The sequence below is a fragment of the Typopeltis vanoorti genome, chromosome 5 (assembly GCF_054136105.1).
Source record: "Typopeltis vanoorti isolate ZY-2024b chromosome 5, IOZ_Tvanoo_1.0, whole genome shotgun sequence".
Taxonomy (NCBI): domain Eukaryota; kingdom Metazoa; phylum Arthropoda; class Arachnida; order Uropygi; family Thelyphonidae; genus Typopeltis; species Typopeltis vanoorti.
This window is the reverse complement of record NC_143553.1, coordinates 130,889,177-130,912,271: the sequence shown is the minus strand read 5'-3', so window position 1 is coordinate 130,912,271 and position 23,095 is coordinate 130,889,177. Positions and strand designations below refer to the sequence as shown.

General features: G+C 36.2%; 1 protein-coding gene across 1 annotated transcript in view; it reads right to left on the bottom strand.

The window, feature by feature from the left end:
* The window catches only part of LOC150106816 (protein D3-like), a 68,933-nt gene extending 51,910 nt beyond the window's left edge, over positions 1-17,023 (bottom strand). Inside the window, exons 1-3 of the mRNA XM_090392728.1 lie at positions 16,778-17,023; positions 16,509-16,592; positions 16,304-16,400 (exon numbers count right to left, since the gene is read on the bottom strand). Of these exons, the coding sequence (XP_090248854.1) occupies positions 16,304-16,400; positions 16,509-16,592; positions 16,778-16,833 (237 nt within the window). The 5' untranslated portion in view covers positions 16,834-17,023. The remainder of the gene's footprint in view (positions 1-16,303; positions 16,401-16,508; positions 16,593-16,777) is intronic.
* Between the last annotated feature and the right edge of the window lie 6,072 nt (positions 17,024-23,095).

Sequence of the window (23,095 nt, the reverse complement as noted above, 5' to 3'; positions counted from 1 at the left end):
TGGATGGACTATGGGAATCCTTTCTTTTAGTGTTACATGGTGATAGCATTCATTTTAGTAAAATTATGGAGACAAGAACCATGTTAGGAATAATTATTTTAATTTCCCGATGTTTCGACCTTCATATTTGGGTCATCATCTGGAGTATACACACATATATACAAAGACAAGCGACATTACACTTCTATCAATCTTTATTATAATGACCTGACCTCTAGTGAGAAAAAAACAAAAAAACCACTACAAAGCTATATTCTATTAATAACATTATCAGAGAAAAAATTAATATAAACAGTTTTAATACAATGAAGTTGTGGCCTAATCCATAATTTAACAAGCGTTATATTACTATTATTATGGGCAACTCCAGGGAGTCATTAGACTCATCGAGGGAGGCCCCAAATCATATTCATCACAGCTATTTGACATTCATACAGTATCTATCATACCTTGCCTTAAACTCATTCACTGTCACAGCATCCACCACAGACTCAGGGAGCACATTCCACTCATTCACTACTCTAAAAGTAAAGAACCCAGCTCTAACACCTTTACTAACCACACTTTTGCCCAGTTTCCATGGATGTCCCCTAGTCCTCTCACAACCAGCCCTGTTCTCAAAACTCCTGAATTAATTTTATAGAAACCCTTCAGTAATTTGAATGTCTCAATCATATCTCCCCTCCTCCGCCTATCAACCAATTTTTGCAACCCACAAATCCTCAACCTGTTCATTCCACAGACCTGCTATCATCTTGGTCACTCGCCTCTGGATCCTCTCCACCTCCTCCCCATCAAGAAGAAACCAAGGTGACCAAATCTGAGCACAGTAGTCTAGATGGGGTCTTATCAAGGCTCGATACAGAGGAACAATAACCTGCTTGTCTCTGCTTGTCAACGTATTCTTCAGCAACCAAGTGATTTGATGAGCTGATTTGGCCACTTTTGCAATGTGTCCCCTAAATTTCAATTCCTTATCCACCAACACTACTAAATCTCGTGCCTCATCAATTTCCTGGAGCACGGTTCCACCAATGCAGTAAACTGCCGCCAATCTTTTCACCCCAAAATGCATAACCTTACATTTTGCCACATTAAATTGACATCCATTCTCCTTAGCCCAGACCTCCAATCTATCCAAATCATCCTGCAAAATTTTGACGTCATCTGCATTCACTATTGCCCTACCCAACTTCGCATCATCCGCAAACAAATGAACTGTTCCTCTCAGATCCTTTCCTATATCATTTATGAACAAATTAAACAGCAGTGGTCCAAGAACAGATCCTTGTGGCACACCACTAGTCACAGGCCATCTTGTGGACTCTACTCCTGAGTAAACCACTCTCTGATATCTCTCCGTCAACCACCCTCCTATCCATCTCACCAACCCTATGTCCATTCCCATATGCTGCAATTTACTGATTAGAATTCCATGTGGTATCCTGTCAAAGGCCTTAGCAAGGTCCAGTAGAATCACTGTAAACCCATTACCCTTATCCAGTTCAGACGTTACTGTGTTATAATACGTGAGCAAGTTACTGAGGCATGACCTACCCTTCACAAAACCATGCTGTCCCTGATACAGTATCCCATTTTCTTCTATCCAATCTTGTATTTTCCTCTTGACTATTTTCTCCAAGACCTTGATAATGATTCCTGTTATGCTGATTGGCCGGTAATTTTCAACAGCAGCCTTGGAACCACCTTTGTGCAGTGGCATTATTTTCCCCTCTTTCCACCCCCTTGGGACTGACCCAGTCCTGAGGCTCAAATTAAACAAAATGGTCAAGGGCACTGACAATTCTTTGGCCGCTTCACTTACAACACGAGCTGGTATACCATCCAATCCCACAATGTATTGACATTGAGGTTCTGTAATAGACTAGTTACCTCTACTTCATTCATCACAATTCCAGTATAAGCTGTTGGTTCTTCCATTCCTGCAAAGTCGCCACCTGGATGATATACTCTTGCAAAGTGCTCACTCAGTAATTCCACAATATCGACTGATTCGGTTACCTCCCTACCCTCAGCATTTTTTAAGATCATTCTACCATGAGCATTTTTCCTTTTACTTGCAACATATTGAAAAAACTGTTTGGGATTCTCTTTAGCCTGCGTGGCCAATTTCCTTTTGTAATCTGCTTTTGCTTTTCTTACCACCCTTGTTACCATCCTGGCCTGAGCTTTATACTGTTCCTGTGCCTGATGGTCACCCTTCTCCTTAAATTCCCTCCACAATTGTTTCTTTTTTTGCAGCTCAAGCTTAATAGTGTTATTCATCCATTTAACCCCTACTTGATTTATTATTCGGACTCTTGGTATACAGTCAACCATTGCCTCCCGCAAACAGTTCTTAACCACCTCCCATGCACTATCAACTTTCAGCCCTTTCAGTTTTACATGCCATGGCATTGAGCCAAGCACACACCTAAGCTTGTCATACTTACCAGCCCGGTAATTCCACATGTACCCTGTCTTAATTGTAAATTCGACTCCTTTAGCCACCTCCCAAGTCATGACCTTATGGTCACTCTCACCAATTGGTGGCAACATGGTCATGTTCGTTACAGCCACATTCTCGGTTGCAATTACTAGGTCCAGCACTCTCTGCGCCCTGGTATTTTCCAATACATGTTGCCGTAGATAGGTGTCCCTTAATAACCGCATAAAATCCAATTCCTTCCTCCCATGTGCCCTCTCCTCTTTCCAGTCAATGTTACCATAATTGAAATCACCCATAATAATTACCCTCCTTCCACTCATTTCTTCTATTTGCTTATGCATACTATCCCCACCATCCACTCCATCACCCGGTCTATAGCAGCACCCAATTGTATATTTTCTGCTAGATTCTATCTCACACCAAACAGCCTCAAATGTGCTTTTTTCCCCATCATACAGTTCAACTTCTATACTCCTTGGCTGAAGCTCATCAGCTATCATCAATAACACTCCTCCCCCCAATTTATTCACCCTGTCACTCCTGAACACGCTATACCCGTCGCATTCAATCCCACTAGCTTTATCATCTTCTGTCAGCCATGTTTCACTAATACCGACAACCTGTGGCCTGGAAGTGCCAACCATGGCCAAAAACTCTTCCTTCTTGTTCCTAATACTCCTGGCATTAGTGTACATGAATCGCAGAAGCCTATTTGTCCCATCCCTACTTTGATGCCTTATACTAACTATCCCATTCTGATTTATTATTTATTATATTAGAGTTATGATCCTGGATTTCTTACAGTACTAATTATAATTAACTCCTAGACAAAACGTAAATATTCTTGGAATTTTTAGATCACTATTATTGTTAAGATTAGAGTGGTTGATAAGAATTTCACACACCTCCTTAAATTTATGCTCATACTACATTTTTGTGTGATGTAAACAACAGGTGCCTTTCCAGTCAATTCCATGTAGAGCATTCAGAGCATGATCAGAAAGGCCAGATTTACCATAGTTATCAAATTTAATATGCTGTTTTTGTTCCTTTTTTCCCCGACAGAAATTGTGCATCCTGTTTGACCTATATAGGGCAAATTACAGGTGCAATGAATATAGTATACTCTGTGGTGGGCAAGTGAATCCTTGGATAAGTTGAATAAGTTTTTTAATTTTGCAAGAGATTTAAAGGTGGAATTAAGGTTGTATTTCTATAGTATTCTGTTTATTTTATCTGGAACAGAATGTATGGAATGGCTACAGTTTTATTCTAATGTAGTTTATTTTTGTTTTTAAGTGGAGTCTTGTGAATAATTTGGTTGATAGTATTGTGGCTGTAGCCATTTTTCAGGAAAGTACTGCTAATAACTTTTAATTCATGTTTAAGTGCTTGTTCACTGGAGCAAATCTTCAAAGCCCTGTTTTTTAGTGTGTTAATGACACCTAGTTTTTGTTTTGAGTGGTGGCAGGAGTTTATGTGTATATATTGGCCAGTATGTGTAGGCTTAAGGTAAACAGTGAAGAAAAGACTGCCGGAAAGAAGATATGTGACAAGTGTATGTAGATTCTGACTTTCAATTTCAATTATATGCATTTGTGTTGTTTGTTTAGGTGGCTGAGAAAAGTGTCTAATATCTTGTAGCCATGGGACCAGATAACAAAAATATTGTCAATGTATCTAAGCCAGACTTTGGGTTTTAAAGTAGAGGAATCTAGAGTATGTTGTAGAGCTTAAATATAAAAGTTAGCAATTGAGGTGAGGGGGGGAGCGGTGAGCCCTCTTTTTGTAAGTAAAAAGTCTTCTGCCACAAAAAATAGCCAGGACGTAGTACATGCCTATGCAAAATGGCCAGTACATACACATAAACTCCTACCACCATCATCCAACCCAAAAACTAGGTGTCATTAACACACGAAAAAACAGGGGTTTGGAGATTTGCTCCAGTGAACTTAAACATGAATTAAAAATTATCAGCAATACCTTCCTGAAAAATGGCTACAGCCAAATTCCTATCAAAAAATTCTTCACAAGACTCCACTTAAAAAAATAAACTAGATTACAATAAAACTGTATCCATTCCATACATTAAATGTATGTCAGATAAAATAAACAGAATACTACAGAAATACAACCTTAATGCCACCTTTAAACCTCCTGCAAAATTAAAAAACTTATTAAACTCATCCAAGGATCCACTTCCTCCACTTATCCACCTAGGATTATACCATTGCACCTGTAATTTGCCCTATATAGGTAAAACAGGATGCACAATTCCTATAGGAAAAAAGGAGTCGTAATACAATGGCATATTAAATTTAATAACTATGGTAAATGTGGCCTTTCTAATCATGCCCTGAATACTCTACATAGAATTGATTGGAAAGGCACCTGTTGTTTACATCACACCAAATCATGATGTGAGTGTAAATTTAAGGAGGCCTGTGAAATTCTAATCAACCACCCTAATCTTAACAATAACGGTGGTCTAAAAATCCCAAGAATATGGATGGCATATATTTTACCCACTTAAACTTTTGGTCTAAGGGATAATTATAAACACGCCTGTTAAATTATGGATTAGGCCACTACTTTGTTGTATTAAAACTATCTATATGAATTTGTTCTCTGGTAATGTTATAAATAGAATATAGTGTTTATGTAGTTTTTTCCCCCCCTTCACTAGAGGTCAGGCCAATAGAATAAAGATTGATCAAATCAGTGTCACTTTGGCTTACTGTTAGAAATGTAATGTAGCTTGTCTCTGTGTGTGTGTATATATATATATATATATAGAAAGTATTTTACCTTGGGTATAATAAATGTTAAAGATACCAAGCTATTTTAAACCCGGTTTTACTCCATTTTCCAAGTAAGCAAACAGACAAATAAGTCAAGTTTGCGCCTGCATGTAATGCAAGTCTAGCTGACCCTGCAGGTAGTGCAAGACCAAGGTAACTCATGGTAAAAGTAGAATAAGCTCTGATCACTAATCTTAATATTTACCCATAATGCAAAGCACATCTCCTGGAGGAGATGTATGACGCTTTGTATTAAAGGCAAGGGGCCACTACCCAGACCAGTTTCGACCTTTATTGAGGTCTCATCAGTGGGAGCTAGGCTAGAAATACCAAGATTTTAGTAATATAGAGTTTATAAGTATTATACCAGAACAAGTTACCATAAGGTGTTTTAACCTTATTAAATAAAAATCTCAGGAGGAGATATAAATGTAGGAAGTATTTTACCTTGGTATTTCTAGCCTGGCTCCCACTGATGAGACCTCAATAAAGGTCGAAACCGGTCTGGGTAGTGGCCCCTTGCCTTTAATACAAAGCATCACACATCTCCTCAGGAGATGTGCTTTGCATTATGGGTAAATATTAAGATTAGTGATCAGAGCTTATTCAACTTTTACCATTAGTTACCTTGCTCTTGCACTACCTGCAGGGTCAGCTAGACTTGCATTACGTGCAGGCGCAAACTTGACTTATTTGTCTGTTTGCTTACTTGGGAAATGGAGTAAAACCAGGTTTAAAATAGCTTGGTATCTTTAACATGTGTGTGTGTGTGTGTGCATACTCCAGATGACGACCTTAATATGAAGGTCAAAATGTTGGTAAATTAAAATAATTATTCCTAACACTGTTGTAGTCTCCATAATTTTAATAAAATTATAAAGCTATGAGGGCAGTATGTTATGTCTTATTGCAAATGCTCTCCAATTCGTTTGTCTGTTTCATAGGGAAACAAACCATGTTACCTCCATGACAATAGCTAATTAACATTCAGATGAAAAGGCCCAATTAAGACTCTCTGCATTCGAACCCAAGTTCACTCAAAAGACAAATGCTGAATCATTCTCGTGGGTTTGCTGAGATGTCTGAAATACTAATAAGCTGTTTGGTTGAAATTATAGCTGAAACAACTAAGATTTAATATTATTATGTCTTAATTTCATGTATCCTGCAGCTACTCTGCCTGTTTTATATAACAAAAACTCAACTTTCCAGTATAATACAGATGTGGAGAGGGAAATGCTACATCTCCAATAGACTGTTATCACATTAACAAGCCTGTCAAAATGAAGTTATATTTTTTTAAAAATTTAAATATAAATCTTAAATTATATTTAAATTTATTTAAATACAAGTAAATAAATTTATATTAAAAAATCAGCTAATGCCTTTTATTTCCTTATAGGGAGTAGGTGAGGCCATTTTAGCCCTATCAAGCTTTTGGAGACAGAGGGCAGTTCAATCTCTACTAGTAGCCAGAGATAGCTAGCCCAGAACTGTCACTAATTTTAAGTGGCATCCAGTGAAGAGACTGCCAAGCAAGTCCTGCCATCTTGTGATCCGTTACTGTGACATGATGTTATTGTCTGAAATAGTGTGGATTCTACAGTTGTTTTCTTATGTTTACAGTACGAAAAACCAGAGTTTCTGAGAGAAAACAAACCTGCTTGTCCATGCCAGAAATTGGATAACTCAGGAACCAATTGAAGAAATGCTTAGAAAAAGTTCCTCTATTTGGGCAGCCTAGTGCTGAGGAAAACTTTCACTGAGCTAAACAGGCCTACATAAATTACTACTTAAAAAACAAAGAATTCATTATACTTATATTTTAATCAAGTTATTTGTAACATATTGAGCTTAAAGTAATAAGGAAATATAATAACATTCAAAACTGTTTATAAATAAATTACTTTCCCCCCATTCCATACATTTTTACATCATGTCTATATGATTTAAATTGTATGAAATTATTTAAATATTAATGCAAAGGTGGTTGGTCATCTTTCCCTTTTGTGAAGGACAGTGAAACATTCACCTTTTAGAGAATGTTATATTGCCTTTTGGAATAAGATGGAATCCAATGATGATGTAATTCTTTCTCACAAGAAGCTTTTAAATATAATTATAGATCGAACCCCAGAATAGCATGTGGACATAACCAAAATTCATATATTTTTTAAAAGGGCATAGATTTGCCACACAATGGAAAACTATTTCAATGAATTATGTTTATATCCAGTAAGCCAGATGCATAGTGTTTTTTCAAAGATTTGCCACACAATGGAAAACCATTTGAATGAATTATGTTTATATCCAGTATACATCTTGTTTTTTCAAGTTTGTCCATAAAAAAGCAAGCTTACAAGAGCTAGAACATTCTAAACCAATGACACAGATGAGGCAGAAGGTTGATCCTGAGAGAGAGAGAGAGATTAGTAATAATAACTGGCTTGTTGCATGATCTGGTATATCATCATCAAATTCCTGACATATACACTCACAAGGGGTGTACAGGATATGATAATGCTACATGAAAAATTTACATCATTACTAACTTCCTATCCACAATTTTCCTCCAACTCAGTCTGTTACTTGTCAAGACTACAACATTATCAGATCTCATTTCTATTGTCTAAGGCACTTTCTACTGTATAAATCCACCTATATCTTGGTCTTCCTCTGGGTCTTTTTCCTGCCAACCTGGCAGAAAACACTTGTTTTGCTAATCTTTCCTCTCTCATTCTGCTTAAGTGACCATACCACCTGAGATTAGCGCTGCTAATGCATTCCTGGATGCTGACAATATAAAGTTCTTTCCTAATATCCTTGTTTTTAATATGATATTGCCATTGATGCCATCTGTTCACGCTGCTAATCTTTCTCAGGACTCTCATATCTGCGGTCTCTACTTTTTGGTCAAGTGTTTTACTTCTGACCCAGATCTCAGATACATAAGTTAAAACTGGTTTGAACACTGTCTTATATACAGCAAATTTAGTGTTCTCACTAATTTCTCTCTTATTCCATATGCATTTATTCAATTGACTTCCTACCATACCAGCTTTGTTGATTCTGTTGTCTATTTCCATATTTAATTAACCATCTTCACTAAAAATTGTGCCTAAATAGATGAAATGTTTTACTTGTTCCACAGGTTCTCCATTCACAACACAGTTGATATTTTCAACGACTCTACCTATTTTCATTGTCTTTGTCTTTCTATTGCTGACCTTCATACCATATCTATTACAACAGTTATTCAATTTAGTCAGGGAATCTTGAAAACTTGAAGCAGACTTTTTTTTAGAAGTATAACATCGTCCGTATAAGCAAAGAGCATACATTAACATCTCCAATTCTGATATCATGTTTAATACTACTTTCCTACATAATGTGATACATATAGATAATGAATAACAGAGGGGATAATGTACATCCTTGTCTCACACCAGATTTAACATTAAACCATCTTCCTATACTTCCTTCAATTATAACTGTTGACTTGCAACTCAAATAAAGACTAAGCATTGCTTGATTTAATGTCCCATTGACACCATATAACTGTAGCATTTTGAATAGCTTAGAATAGTTTGAGTAACATGTTCAATAGCCGTGAACACACAGGGATACAGCAAAGAATACTTCGAGGCATAGGAGTGACCATTGTATCCTCGTATTTGGGTTATGAAATCCAAACATGCTTGGAAGGTTGTGGGCCTTAAAGGCCTGCTAAAGCTACTGGGATAGATAGATGTTGAATAGCTTCTCTCTTGGCACCTTATCATATGCCTTTTCCAGATCTACAAAACTTAAATACAGATCTCTGTTATATTCCCATGCTTTCTCAACTATTTGTCGTAAAGTGAAAATCTGATCCTGACAGCCTCTATTTGGACTGAATCCAGCTTGTTCTTCAAAAAGCTTTTCTTCCACAATTCCTCTCAACTGTTTCTGAAGTATACTGGCAAAAATCTTGCCAGGAACACTCAGTTTAGAAATACCTCTGCAATTCTCACATTCAGTTTTATTTCCCTTTTTATATATGGGTACTATGAGAGCTCTACTCCAATCAATGAGGATTCGTCCCTCTGTCCACGCCTTCTGAACTATGCAGTGCAGCCACTGTAAGGCTTTTATACCATAATAGTTTGCATTTCTGGTTGAATATCATCTACTCCTGCTGCCTTTCCACATTTCAAGCCTTTGATGGTTTTTTCTACTTCAAGTATGGATATGTATTCCTGACTGTATGCCTGTTGAGTGTTTTTTACCACTGTGCTATCACTGCTTGTTTCATTTAGCAATTTTTCAAAGTAATTAGTCCACACTTCAAGGATATCTTTTTCTCCTGTTTTCATGTCATCTTTATTATCTCGATCTCCTTTTACAGCATTCTTTCCTCCATTTCTAAGCTTCTTCAACAACCTCCAGAATATCTTACCACCTTCTTGATATTTATTTTCTATGTTCTTGCCAAAGTCCTCCCATGACTTTTCTTTAGCTAGTTTTACATCATGTTTAGCTTTCTGACATTTGTCTCTGTATTCTCTAAGAGCACAAGCTCACTTATTTGCCAGGAACTTTTGATATGCTTTCTTCTTTTCCTTCACTGCCAATTTAACTTCCTGTGTCCACCACGGGGAACTGGACAATGAGACTTATTTGTGCCTATGGTCCCACAGAAGGTTCTACTAAGGTAGAAGTGGAGGAATTTTTTGAGGCTTTAGAAAAAGCAACTGACACAATGAAAAATGAAAAGTTGGTCCTTGTTGGGGATCTAAATAGCAGAGTAGGAAATGATTGTGAGACATACAAAAATATTTTGGGAAAATTTGGAGAAAAGAGCAAAGCTAATAATAATGGCAAATATCTGTTGGATTTCTGCTCAGGACATGGACTGGTTATTACTAACACCATGTTCCAACATAAAAATGTGCACAAATTCACATGGAGAGAAGAGGCTAGGAATAAGAAAAGTCTCATTGACTATGTTATTGTTGATAGTGATGTTTTCTCTCTGGTGCAGGACACCAGAGTGCACAGAGGATTTGAAATTGGAAGTGATCACTATCTAGTCTTGAGCAGGATAAAATTGAATTTCATATTGAAAAGAATAACATGTAAGAAAGTTTTAAAGTGAATAAAAGTTGAGCAGCTCTCAGATGTGAGCTGTAGACTAAAATACACAAAGATTATTGAAGAAAAAATGAAAGAGTTTGAGAACAGGAATCAAACCTTGGAGATTCAGTGGCAAACTCTGAAGAAAACATTGATTGATTCTGCCAGAGAGGCATGTGGTGAGGTTGTCTGTAAGGATAAAAAAATCAGAACTCCCTGGTGGACACAGGAGGTTAAAGAGGCAGTGAAGGAAAAGAAGAAAGCATACCAAAAGTTCCTGTCAAATAAGTCAGCATGTGCTCTTAGAGAATATAGAGACAAATGCAAGAATGCTAAACACTGTGTAAAACTAGCTAAACAAAAGTCATGGGAGGACGACTTTGGCAAGAATATAGAAAATAAATATCAAGAAGGTGGCAAAATATTCTGGAGGTTGTTGAAGAAGCTTAAGAATGGAGGAAAGAGTGCTATAAAAGGAATTAGAGATGATAAAGGTGACATGAAAATGGGAGAAAAAGATATTCTTGAAGTATGGTGTAATTACTTTGAAAAACTGCTAAATGAAACAAACAGTGATGACAGCACAGTGATAAAAAACACTGAACAGGCATGCAGTCAGCAATACATATACATACTTGAAGTAGAAAAAGCCATCAAAGGCTTGAAATGTGGAAAGGCAGCAGGAGTAGATGATATTTGACCAGAAATGCTGAAGTATGGTGGTATAAGAGTCTTACAGTGGCTGCACTGCATAGTTCAGAAAGATTGGACAGAGGGACGAATTCCCGATGATTGAAGTAGAGCTCTCATAGTACCCATATATAATAAGGGAAATAAAACTGCATGTGAGAATTACAGAGGTATTTCCCTACTGAGTGTTCCTGGCAAGATCTATGCAAGTATACTTGAGAAACAGTTGAGAAGAATTGTGGAAGAAAAGCTTGGTGAAGAACAAGCTGGATTCAGGCCAAATAGAGGCTGTCAGGATCAGATCTTCATTTTACGACAAATAGTCGAGAAAGCATGGGAATATAACAAAGATCTGTATTTAAGTTTTGTCGATTTGGAAAAGGCATGACAAGGAGCCAAGAGAAGCTTTCAATACGCTGCAGTTATATGGTGTCAATGGGATATTATATCAAGCAATACTTGGTCTTTATTTGAGTTGTAAGTCAGCAGTTAGAATTGAAGGAAGTACAGGAAGATGGTTTAATGTTAAATCTAGTGTGAGACAAGGATGTACATTATCCTCTCTGTTATTCATTATCTATATGGATCGCATTATGAAGGAAAGTGGTATTAAACATGATATCGAAATTGGAGATGTTGATGTCAGCTCTTTGCTTTATGCGGATGATGTTATACTTCTAAATAAATCCGCTACAAGTCTGCAAGATTCTCTGACTAAATTGAATAGCTCTTGTAATAGATATGGTATGAAGGTCAGCAATAAAAAGACAAAGACAATGAAAATAGGCAGAATCACTGAAAATGTCAACTGTGTTGTGAATGGAGAACCTGTGGAACAAGTAAAACATTTCAGCTAATTAGGCACGATTTTTACTGAAGATTGTGAATTAAATATAGCAATAGACAACAGAATCAGCAAAGCTGGTATGGTGGGAAGTCAATTGAAGAAATTCATATGGAATAAGAGAGAAATTAGTCGCAACACTAAATTAGCTGTATTCAAGACACTGTTCAAACCAATTTTAACTTATGGATCTGAGAGCTGGGTCAGAAGTAAAACACTTGACCAAAGACTAGAGACTTCAGATATGAGTCCTGAGAAAGATTATAGGCGTGAACAGATGGCATCAATGGCAGTATCATATTAAAAACGAGGATATTAGGAAAGAACTTGACATTGTCAGCATCCAAGAATGCGTTAGCAGAGCTAATCTCAGGTGGTATGGTCACTTAAACAGAATGGGCGAGGAAAGATTAGCAAAACAAGTGTTCTCTGCCAGATTGGCAGGAAAACGACCGAGAGGAAGACCAAGATATAGGTGGATTGATACGGTACAAAGTGCTTTAGACGATAGAAATATAAGAGCTGATAATATTGGAGTGTTGACAAGTAACAGACTGATTTGGAGGAAAATTGTAGATAAGAAATTAATAATGATGTAATTTTTTTCATGTAGTACTATCATATCCTGTACACCCCTTAAGGGTACATGGCAGGAATTTGATGATGATGATGGTGTCCACCACGGAGTTCTGATTTTTCTATCTCCTTGCAGACAACCTCACCACATGTCTCTTTGGCTGAATCAATCAGCGTTTTCTTCATGGCTTGCCACTGAATCTCCAAGGTTTGGTTCCTGTTCTCAAACTCTTTCATTTTTTTTTCAATAATCTTTGTGTATTTTAGTCTACAGTTCACACCTGAGAGCTGCTCAACTTTTATTCGCTTTAAAACTTTCCAACATGTTCTTCTTTTCAATATGAAATTCAATTTTATCCTGCACAAGACTAAATAGTGATCACTTCCAATTTCAAATCCTCTGTACACTCTGGTGTCCTGCACCAGAGAGAAAACATCACTATCAACAATAACATAGTCAATGAGACTTTTCTTATTCCTTGCCTCTTCTCTCCATGTGAATTTGTGCACATCTTTATATTGGAACATGGTGTTAGTAATAACCATTCCATGTCCTGAGCAGAAATCCAACAGGTATTTGCCGTTATTATTAGCTTTGCTCTTTTCTCCAAATTTTCCCAAAATATATTTTTGTATGTCTGACAATTATTTCCTACTCAGCTATTTAGATTTCCAACAAGGCCAACTTTTCCTTTTTCATTGTGTCAGTTCAGAATCAAAAAATTCCTCCACTTCTATCTTAGTAGAATCTTCTGTGGGACCATAGGCACAAATAAGTCTCATTGTCCAGTTCCCCTTTCTCATATTTGCCCACATCACTCTACTTGAGACTGCTTGCCATTCAAAAAGATTAGCCTCATATTTAGTGTTGAATACTATGGCTATTCCTTCTTTTCCTTGATTGTCATTGCCTGAATATAACATTTTGTATTTATTCCTCAGAAAGATCTACCAAGTTTTTGTCTTTTTTGTTTCAGTCACCCCTATTATGTCAATCTGGTACTTATCTAATTCCTCAGCTAGCTCCATTTCTTTGCCATTCAGGCTTCTTATGTTGATAGTGCTGATCTTTAACTCTGGTGATGTTGAGTTGGGGTGTGTTTTCAGATAATTCAAGATGTTCAAATAGCTGACTTTTCGCTGTTCGCCCTGGTTTCCTGGCAAAAACAATGGGGGGGGGCCTTGTTTAACTGGGCGACGCCCCCAGACGGCATGAAATTTTGCCATGTTGTACCATCATTTTGAATTTTGGTTTAAGCCAATAAGAATACAATTTGGTCAGCTAAATCCCAAATTGCCAGCCCATCCTCGTTCGTTCAGTATCCAGGTAGATACCCAACAGGGTACACCAGAAGAAGGTGAGGATTGGACATTAGGTCAGAAGCCCTGGTCAGTTCTCCGCATTCCTTTAAAGGCTATGTGGAGGTCTCCTCTCAGGTATATAGTTTTGACCCTTAAGCACCCCAATCTGGTATATGGATATGGCATTTCTTTATGGTCCAGGAATTTTTTTCTGAGGCAGCGTGGTACAGGAAATGGTAATAATATTTACAGTAAATGTACTGGAGATTCAGAATTTTATTTTGTTGTGAACCGTATCCACTGACTAGAAAGATTTGGTGAATATTATTGTATTCAGTGAGGGTGACTAGCATAAACAGAGATTAATGACTATTAGGCAGTATTTTAATGAAACCATATTACCAGATTGTTTATCAATGTTTCTGTTTGTGAAGGTTGTCTGTATATCATGACAAATAAATAGACCTGTCCCCCCCAAAAAAGGGCAATTACTGTTTCATTTTCTACAGTGAACTAAACTGGATTTTTGAATAATAACTGTAGAGGTCAATGAGGAGTGTATCTAATTAGCGTATCTAATATATACCTGGGCCATGAGACCACCATCAATATATCTCAACTACAAGTAAAGTACAAGTGTAAAAATTACTGCACGGGGAGGCAGGAAGCCCATAATAGTGCTTTCTATTTTCTTGTGTATTCTGGACTTTCAAGTTAAGTAGCTACCTTCAACAACAAAACTGCAAATACCTGTGAGGTTGGGGGGGGGGGTTAGGTTTTAACTATGCATTTTAATGCTAAAGGTGTTCCATTTCTGGTAAGTGTTTGGTTCTCACTACCTGTATTTTTTAGGTGATGGAGTTTTGTTAATGATGATGGTGTCTGTTTGTGTCTGCTGATTTCACTGGCTTTAAAAAAAATCAGGTTACCTCTCAAGGACTGCAATCCAGAAGCATCTGGTTCTTGGTACTATCCATAGTTTTGGTGCTGCCGCTTTGTTAATGATGTGTATGTGCACGTGTGTGTGTGTGTGTGTGTGTGTGTGTGTGTGTGTGTGTGTGTGTGATGGTGTAGTATGTTGGTTTCAGACTTTAAAAAGTCAGGTCAGCTTTTGACAGTCATAGGTGTTTAGTACCATGTTCCTGATGTGTTTGTTTTTTTTTGGTAACAGCATAAATATTTCTGTTTGTGATGGGGGTATGTTGGTTTCGCTCACTTTAAAAGGTCAGAGATGCAGGTTAGAGATGTTTGGTAGGATCACGCATGAAGGTTATATCATGTAAAAGAAGGCTGACCTCGAATAGACGGGATAAGGAACAAAACGAAGAAGTACTAGTGTTTGTTGTCATTCTTATATAAATTTATAATTTTATATCTGTTTTGTTTTATGTGTGTAATTTTATTATTGTTGTTCATTTATTATAATAAATCATGTGCAAATAAAAACTCAAAAAATCTTATCTTTATCATACTTTGATATTTGGATGACCAAATAAGAGGTTTCTCCCTCTTTTATGTGTGTTTGCACATGCTATGAATTCTTCTGACAGAAAGCAAATATCTTGAAGAGCTGCTTGCTGCATTAGTTATTAATTTCATGTGAGAGTGTGGAGTTAGTGTTCATGTGATTTGTTTGATTATTACATTATTTTTGCTAATTTTATTATCTCTTCATTATTTTGTGTGTTTTTGTCGGATGATGTGTGGTTTTCTTGTTGTTTATTTTTTCTTAGCTTGATATTGTTATCTTATCTGTGTTTTGTTATCTGCATGATGTTTTATGTCCTTAGTGAAGCATTGTAATTACTATAATTTCTGTTGTGAGAACCTTCAAACTCATATGTAACATAATCTTGTTGATTTCTTGATTACGGAGAACATCAGCTGTCATATATTTGTATCAGAAAAATTCTCTCTATATTGCTGTTCAGCATGGACATAATTAAGACATGTTTTCTGTTTGGTCTCATGGTCCAGATACATTCCTCAACAACTTTGCTTACCAACATCACAAAATTAAATTCATTAGGTAGAAAACATTGATGAAATAAATTAATTTTGAAAAATAAAAACAATATCAGAGTCTGCCCTTTGTCACTTTAATACATGTCTCTCCAAATGCACTTGCTATTTTAAGAAACTTACATACATCCTCAAAATAATTTAGTACATTAATACTCTGGTTAACAGACAATCTTTGTTGACCAGTTATCCTCATAACTGAACGCCATCATTATTACATCTTAGCCAACAGCTACACAAATATGAAATTCTACAACATAATGGTGAAGAGCTTAGGTTCAGCAAAGAATCATACTTGGGTCACTGATCAATGAATTAAGATAGCACAATGACTATGCGGACTTGCATTCTGTCACTGAATAAGCTTGACATGAAAAAAAAAAAAATGAAACAAACAAAAATAACAAAAAACTTCCAAGGAATCGTCACAGGAGGGCATTCTACTCCACTCTGCTACACGCATCTACATATTAAATTACATGTTATTCAATACAGTTATCATACCTCTAAAACATGCGGTGGGACCTCATCAATTACATCAGGTACAACTTCGTGCTCCTCCATGCGATTAGTTAAGCTTGAACTCACACCTTTGATATTCCTTGATAATAACCATAATCAGAAAAAAATATATAAATATACATCTAAAAAACATCACACAATAAGCAAATCCATAAATTTATCAAAATAAGATAAACAAACTACTTACCACGCTCGCAGATAAAATCCAATGAATTTTTGTGACCAGGAATTCAAGAATGTGGACGATGACTCTCGTTCCCAATTGAATTTTCTACATAAAAGTAAACAGAAAATTATTACCTTTTAAAACTTCTAAAAATACACTTTATACAATACATCGTACACCAAAGTCTTTAATCACCTAACAATATTTAGTGAAAGAATATTGAATAATTTAGATCTCTTATATTTTTTTTTTATTATTATTATTTTGAGATGTTCAAGAAATCAAATCACCTGCTAGAAAGTCTGCCATAAGATTTGGCTACTGAGGAAATTATCCTAATAGCCATATTAATAAACTAATAATCGTAATGCGTACTTCCTTTATATTTACATCATCCCAGCCATAATCATGTTCAGAGCCGAACGTTTATTAAGAAGAAACAGCCTATTATATTATATTTACTACATCGAAGTTTATAATTATGTAGTTACTTAAACTGCGAATATTCGAGAGGGTAGAGGTCCCTCTACCCTCGCGAATATTGACTGTAAAAAATAAAATAAAAATGGTGGATATGCGGCGAGAAACTGTAGATTAAGACAACACTGGAATACATTCTACAACATAAATAAACGGCAAATGATTGTTTTATTAAATGAAAAAATGATATCAAATATTATTATTTCATACCAAGTAAACAAGCGATGTTTCTAATTTCAAACGTTACAAATTTTAGATTACTGCAAACTTAAAAAAAGAGTTGAAAGATTTACACGTGTTGCTTCTGCGGGGAAATTCAAAAAAAGACACGAAGTCCAAGAAATGCTTTTGAATTTATCTTTTTTATTTTTGATAACGAGTTTATCAAAATCGCAAATATTGCTTTAAATGGTTTATAGCTTTTATGTTCAAGTAGCTGACAAGGAACAAAAATTGATGTAAGTTTTTTCCTGGTTATTAACTGTGTAAGCCAGACTACTGCATGCGCTGCGAATGTTATCATTTGTGCCATTACAAACATAAGTGGAGCTCGATCGGTAATATTAATATAAATTTTTTTTAAAAAAAGGCGTATGTATGCGTTATGGACAAACAGTTGAGTAAATAGATTTTTGTTATCCTTGGGAAATTCGTAGCCACTCGCCTTTTTTTAAGGTGACAGTTTCGATAATAGGTAAATTATCCTGTCACAGACGCCTTTTGACACTGTCATTCTTAGCAACAGGTCGAATACCGTAGCTTCGCATGACAGTGTCAAAAGGCGTCTGTGACAGGATAATTTACCTATTATCGAAACTGTCACCTTAAAATAAGCAGTGCTTTCGAAATGGTCTGAAAGAAGAAACATTTTACGACTCCATGTCTAGCCTAGGAGAATAATGATATGAGAGTTAAATAGATGAATAACATTTTGCAAGCCGCAAGAAAATAAAAACGTTGGACACTAAAACACTATAAAAAAAAATTTGAAAAATCAGTCTCTCTCTCTTTCTCTCTCTCTCTCTCTTTCTCTGTGTGTGTGTGTGTGTGTGTGTGTGTGAGAGAGAGAGAGAGAGAGAGAGAGAGAGAGAGAGAGAGCTATGGTGAAGAAGAAAAAATCGGAATATGAAAATCAGTTAGTATTACAGGCGTGATAATTTCGAGAGAATTTGTTTGCAGAGTTTCTTTTAAGAATTATATTAGTAGATGAAGAAGGTAGAAAGAATCGGACACTGAAATTGCAAGGTCGATTTCGATTACTTTAGAAAAATATTCATCCAGCAGACCAATAACTGTATGGATACTGATCTGGAGTGATACCACATTAAATGATAAGGTTAAGTGAATTGGAGGTATTATTATTATTATTATTATTCCTGATACCTCCAAGGAGTCCGAAGACTCATTGCTGGAGGACACTTACAACTGTCTCAACCACTATATCAAACCTCTCTACTACGAATTGTCGTGACGTTCTATTTTCATGTTATGTTCAAATCCGCCATCTTGGTTCAAGTTACTCTTATCAATATAACAACTAATTGCAAATTGATAACCGATCCAAAAGTAGGGAAATTTATAATTATACTGCGCCACCCTATTTTTAGATTAGTCTATATAAAATAGTAGGATCAATTTTTAATTAAGTTAGCAGACTCCTCATTTATTAGGCCGAATTATATACTATTCCACTTGGGGTTCCTGCAAGATTCGAATATTTATGAACGGTGCAATAAAAAGGAATTCAGGCAAACACAATACTTAGATTAACAAAATAAAACATTTAATATATGATATATATAACAAATACAAGAATTCTGCTTTAAAATGAAACAATACAATCAACTTAATACATCTTGCTAAGTAACTCATGCCAATTCAATGTTCTAAACTTTCACATACAATTCACAGTTTCAAAATCACAAGCTTTCTTAACTCAAGTTAATAAAACGAAACTTCTTATTTAAACAGTCTTCACATATCTATCAGCTGTACTTAAAGTTTAAATTCACAGGAAGCACTAATCATGGTAGACAATATTCCAACCAATCTTATTTCGGACCTTGAACTTCAAAGATATGTTAATGTTAGAATAAACAAACAAGTATGACTACTCTTACCAGATACAATCCTCAATACATCAATTAATTGTGAGCACACTTATGAATTAACTTATTTACGTTAGCGGAACACATTAATCAAAATTCTCCAACGATTTAACTGAACTACTGTTAATCGCGCTTCACTACTCTAAAAAAAAAGCACATCAATAAGCACACTGATAATTTTCCTTGTTTACTTTTCTCAAACTAGTTAATTTCAATATAATTCTTCGCAGGGTAACATAGAATTAAGACGTAATCCTAGACTAACTGGAACTAATCAGAACTTTCCATTGAATGTCCAGTTCTTTATTTATCTGGTTACGGCATTAATTTTCCTTTACAACACAGCTGACTTCACTTGCAGCTAAGTATATGATTCACTATGTTCTGGCTCACTTCTGAACACTATTCTCATGAATTTCTGCCCTAGAGAACTTATAATTTTCTTCCACTTCCTTTGCTTGTATCCTACCTTCCTTTCCACTCCGCAAAAACTTCCTCTCTTCTCTCTAATTAAAATCTTCTATTATTTTTCTTCTCCTTTCAGTCCGAAGGACACGCTCTCTTCGACTCGTGCTTGTTTATTTCATGCGTCTCCATGACAACAAATGAACGCAAACATTTCGCTAATGTAATACAATGCTCTACTACTACATGAGTGATTACATAACGTTAAATTTTCACAAATAAGAATAAACAGAATATTTGAGCTACTTAATCAGCTTTTTGATTACGTATAGAATTAATTATAATAATACTTTTCGTTACATCATATATATTTTAGTTATCATAAATTCTGCACATATTATTGCTTAATAAATTAATAGTAGGTTAAGTTTAGAATAAATATTTAAATAGTAATCCTAAATTAAGGAATAATAAATCATTTTTATACAAATCATGATTAATACATAATAAGCAATGTTAAATGTGAATGAAAAAAAAAATAACTGTCTCAACCACTATACCAAACCTCTCTACTACGAATCATCTCCATCAACGCCATCTACTGCCCACCTCTACCACCACAACTGGTATTTTTTGTCTGTAAATTGCGTGTGTTCTAAAGGGCCGATTTGTCTGTATGCGAGATGAAAAACCCGAGTTTCCGGGAGAAAAAACTCTGCTACCTCTGTATGAGATCGGCTAACTCACCTTCAATTGGAATCGTCCAGGTAACGATTCCTCCCGTCGCGACGAGAATCGAACTTAGACCTATTCCAATCGAAGGGCGCAATGTACAGTCGTTCTTCCAATTGCGCTACGGAGGCGCTTGTATAAAGTTAAAGCTATTGCAAGAGCTTGACTCGAACATGGGAATACATCTACAATTAGGATATGCATTGAAAGGAGGTGATTGATAGCACTTAAAGATACGTCTTTTTATAATAATTTGCTTCGTTTTATTATTCGTATTAGTATTACTTTCAAGTCTCCAGAGAGAACAAATACTGATTGAAGTGGGTGGTTGAACACTCACAGACAACAATAACTATCATGACTTGAAGACATTTACTGTTAGGGCAATCATCAGCCATTCTTGCAAGGCATCCCACTCAATAACCATCTCCCAAGAAAATATCTCCGTTCATCCATTATCCTATGTAATAATTCCCTTGTATATATTCCTATCAAAAATTTATACATTTCGATCATATAACCCCCTCCTCCTCGTGTATGCCAAGCTCAGAAGATGACATTCCCTCGATCGATCCTCATAATCAATATTCCAAATTCCTGAGACAGTCTTAATTATTTCACTGTGAACTTTCTATAACGTTTCCTTATTACCAAAATAGCTATGACGTGATCTAATACCACAATATTACCAATCTATGACAGGATCTGTGCAAATAAATCAAAATTAGGTCTAATTAGTGCTTTATAAAGTGAACTACCACTGCTTTATCCATATGTCAATTTTCTGAGTAAGTCTTACAAATTTTGCAAAGTATACCATGAACTTCAGTTCCTTATTTAACATGGTGCCCAGATACCTTACCTTGGGACCTCCTGAAGCAGAGCTCCTCCAATATTGTGAACCACATTCCTCTCTAGCAAACTGAATAACTTGTACAACTTGATGGCCTTTGTGAGGGATACCACATGGAATTCTAATCAGTAAACTGTAGCAAATGGTGATCGATATAGGGTTGGTGAGATGGATAGGTGGGTGGATGATGGAGAGATATCAGAGAGTACTTTATTCAGGGGTAGAGTCCAAAAGACGGCCTGTGACTAGTGGTGTGCCACAGGGTTCTGTTCTCGGATCACTACTATTTAATTTGTTCATTAACGATATCGGAAAGAATCTGAGAGGAACTGTTCACTTGTTTACTGATGATGCAAATTTGGGTAGAGCAATAGTGAATGCACATGATGTCAAAATTTTGCAGGATGATTTGGATAGACTGGAGTACTGGGCTAAGGAGAATGGATGTCAATTTAATGTGGCAAAGTGTAAAGTTATGCATGTTGGGGTGAAAAGATTAGCAGAAGTATACCACACCGGTGGAACTGTACTCCAGGAGAATCACAAGGCCAGGGATTTGAGAATGTTGGTGGATAGGGAGTTGACGTTTAGGGGGAACATTGCAAAGTGGATAAACCAGCTCATCAAATCACTTGGTTACTGAAGAATACTTTGACTAGCAGATTTAAGAGGCCATTTAAGAAAAGACTGAATTTAAGATTACACTGAATACAGCAGTGTAATCGAATTGGCCATAACATGAAAGAATGTCCGGGGCAGACATACGCTTCCATGTTAGCAAAACGAATGGCCCTGGACCAGCCAAACACACAAAATGAGCTGGAAAAAGCAGACGATGTTCAAGAAAATGGCGCCTACTTAGAAGTAAACGAGGAAAATAACTCTGAAAATAGCAAAAAAATACCACCAAAATCAAGCAAGCTGCAAGAAGTGGGAACACCCTGTGCAACCTCGGAAGAAGATAGCGAGGATACAGCAGAAGATAAGGAAAATGCCGAAAAGGATGACGATAAACTGCAAGAAGAGGAACCACCTTGCATATCCTCGCAGAAACAAAACTGTAGAGATGACATTGCAGGAAAAAAAAAAGAACATGTCAAGAAAAATGATGAAAAGCAGCCTACAAGTCCAGAAAATCTGGGGGGAAACAAAAAAAGCCCAAATGCATTCACCCCGGTGAGAAGGATTAAAATGAAATTTACGCCTAACGTAAAAGGAAAAAGAGATAAAGATAAAGTAAAACCTCAGACAGGAGAGATCTGCTAATGTCAAAAAAATTATGAAGAAACCAATCAATATAGTGAGCATTAATTGCAATGGGCTAAACAGCAAGCAGTCACAGAAATTATTAAGAAACACGATACATCAGAACCGCACAGACATTGTAATGCTACAAGACACAGGACTACATACAGTCAGAAATAGAAAGAAAACTTCACAGAAGTCTGCAGTTTCATTACTACATCGTTGGTGAGCCAGCACAAGGTAATGGGATTGCAGGTTTATCACCACTCATCAGAAAAAGAAGCAACATACAAATAATATCACACAGCACCATAATAGAACACAGAGCGCTCGAGGTTGAAATAGCTTGGTGAGACCAAATAGTATCGTTAATCAACATATACGGCCCAACTGAATACAACTACAAAAAACCCTTCTGGGATACACTTGAAAATAAAATGATAAACATAAAAAAATATCATAGCCGCCGGGGTTATGAACTTCGTAGAAAATGACAAATTAGACAGGAAAATTAAAAACATTTAAAAAAAAAATAACTTCACACACATAATCCAGCGATGTCTTATAAAGGACACATTTCGCATACTATATCCTACACGGAGGGAATATACATACTTTTCCCCCACCAATGCCTCGCGGCTAGACGGAATATACATAAGCCAGCATCTAAAGTCCGCTGTAAAGGAAGTTTGACAAGCACCACTAACTTTTAGTGACCACCATTTGGTCAAGGCCAAATTGTACCGTGAGACCTTAGACAGCAACACATACACAAACAGAAATTA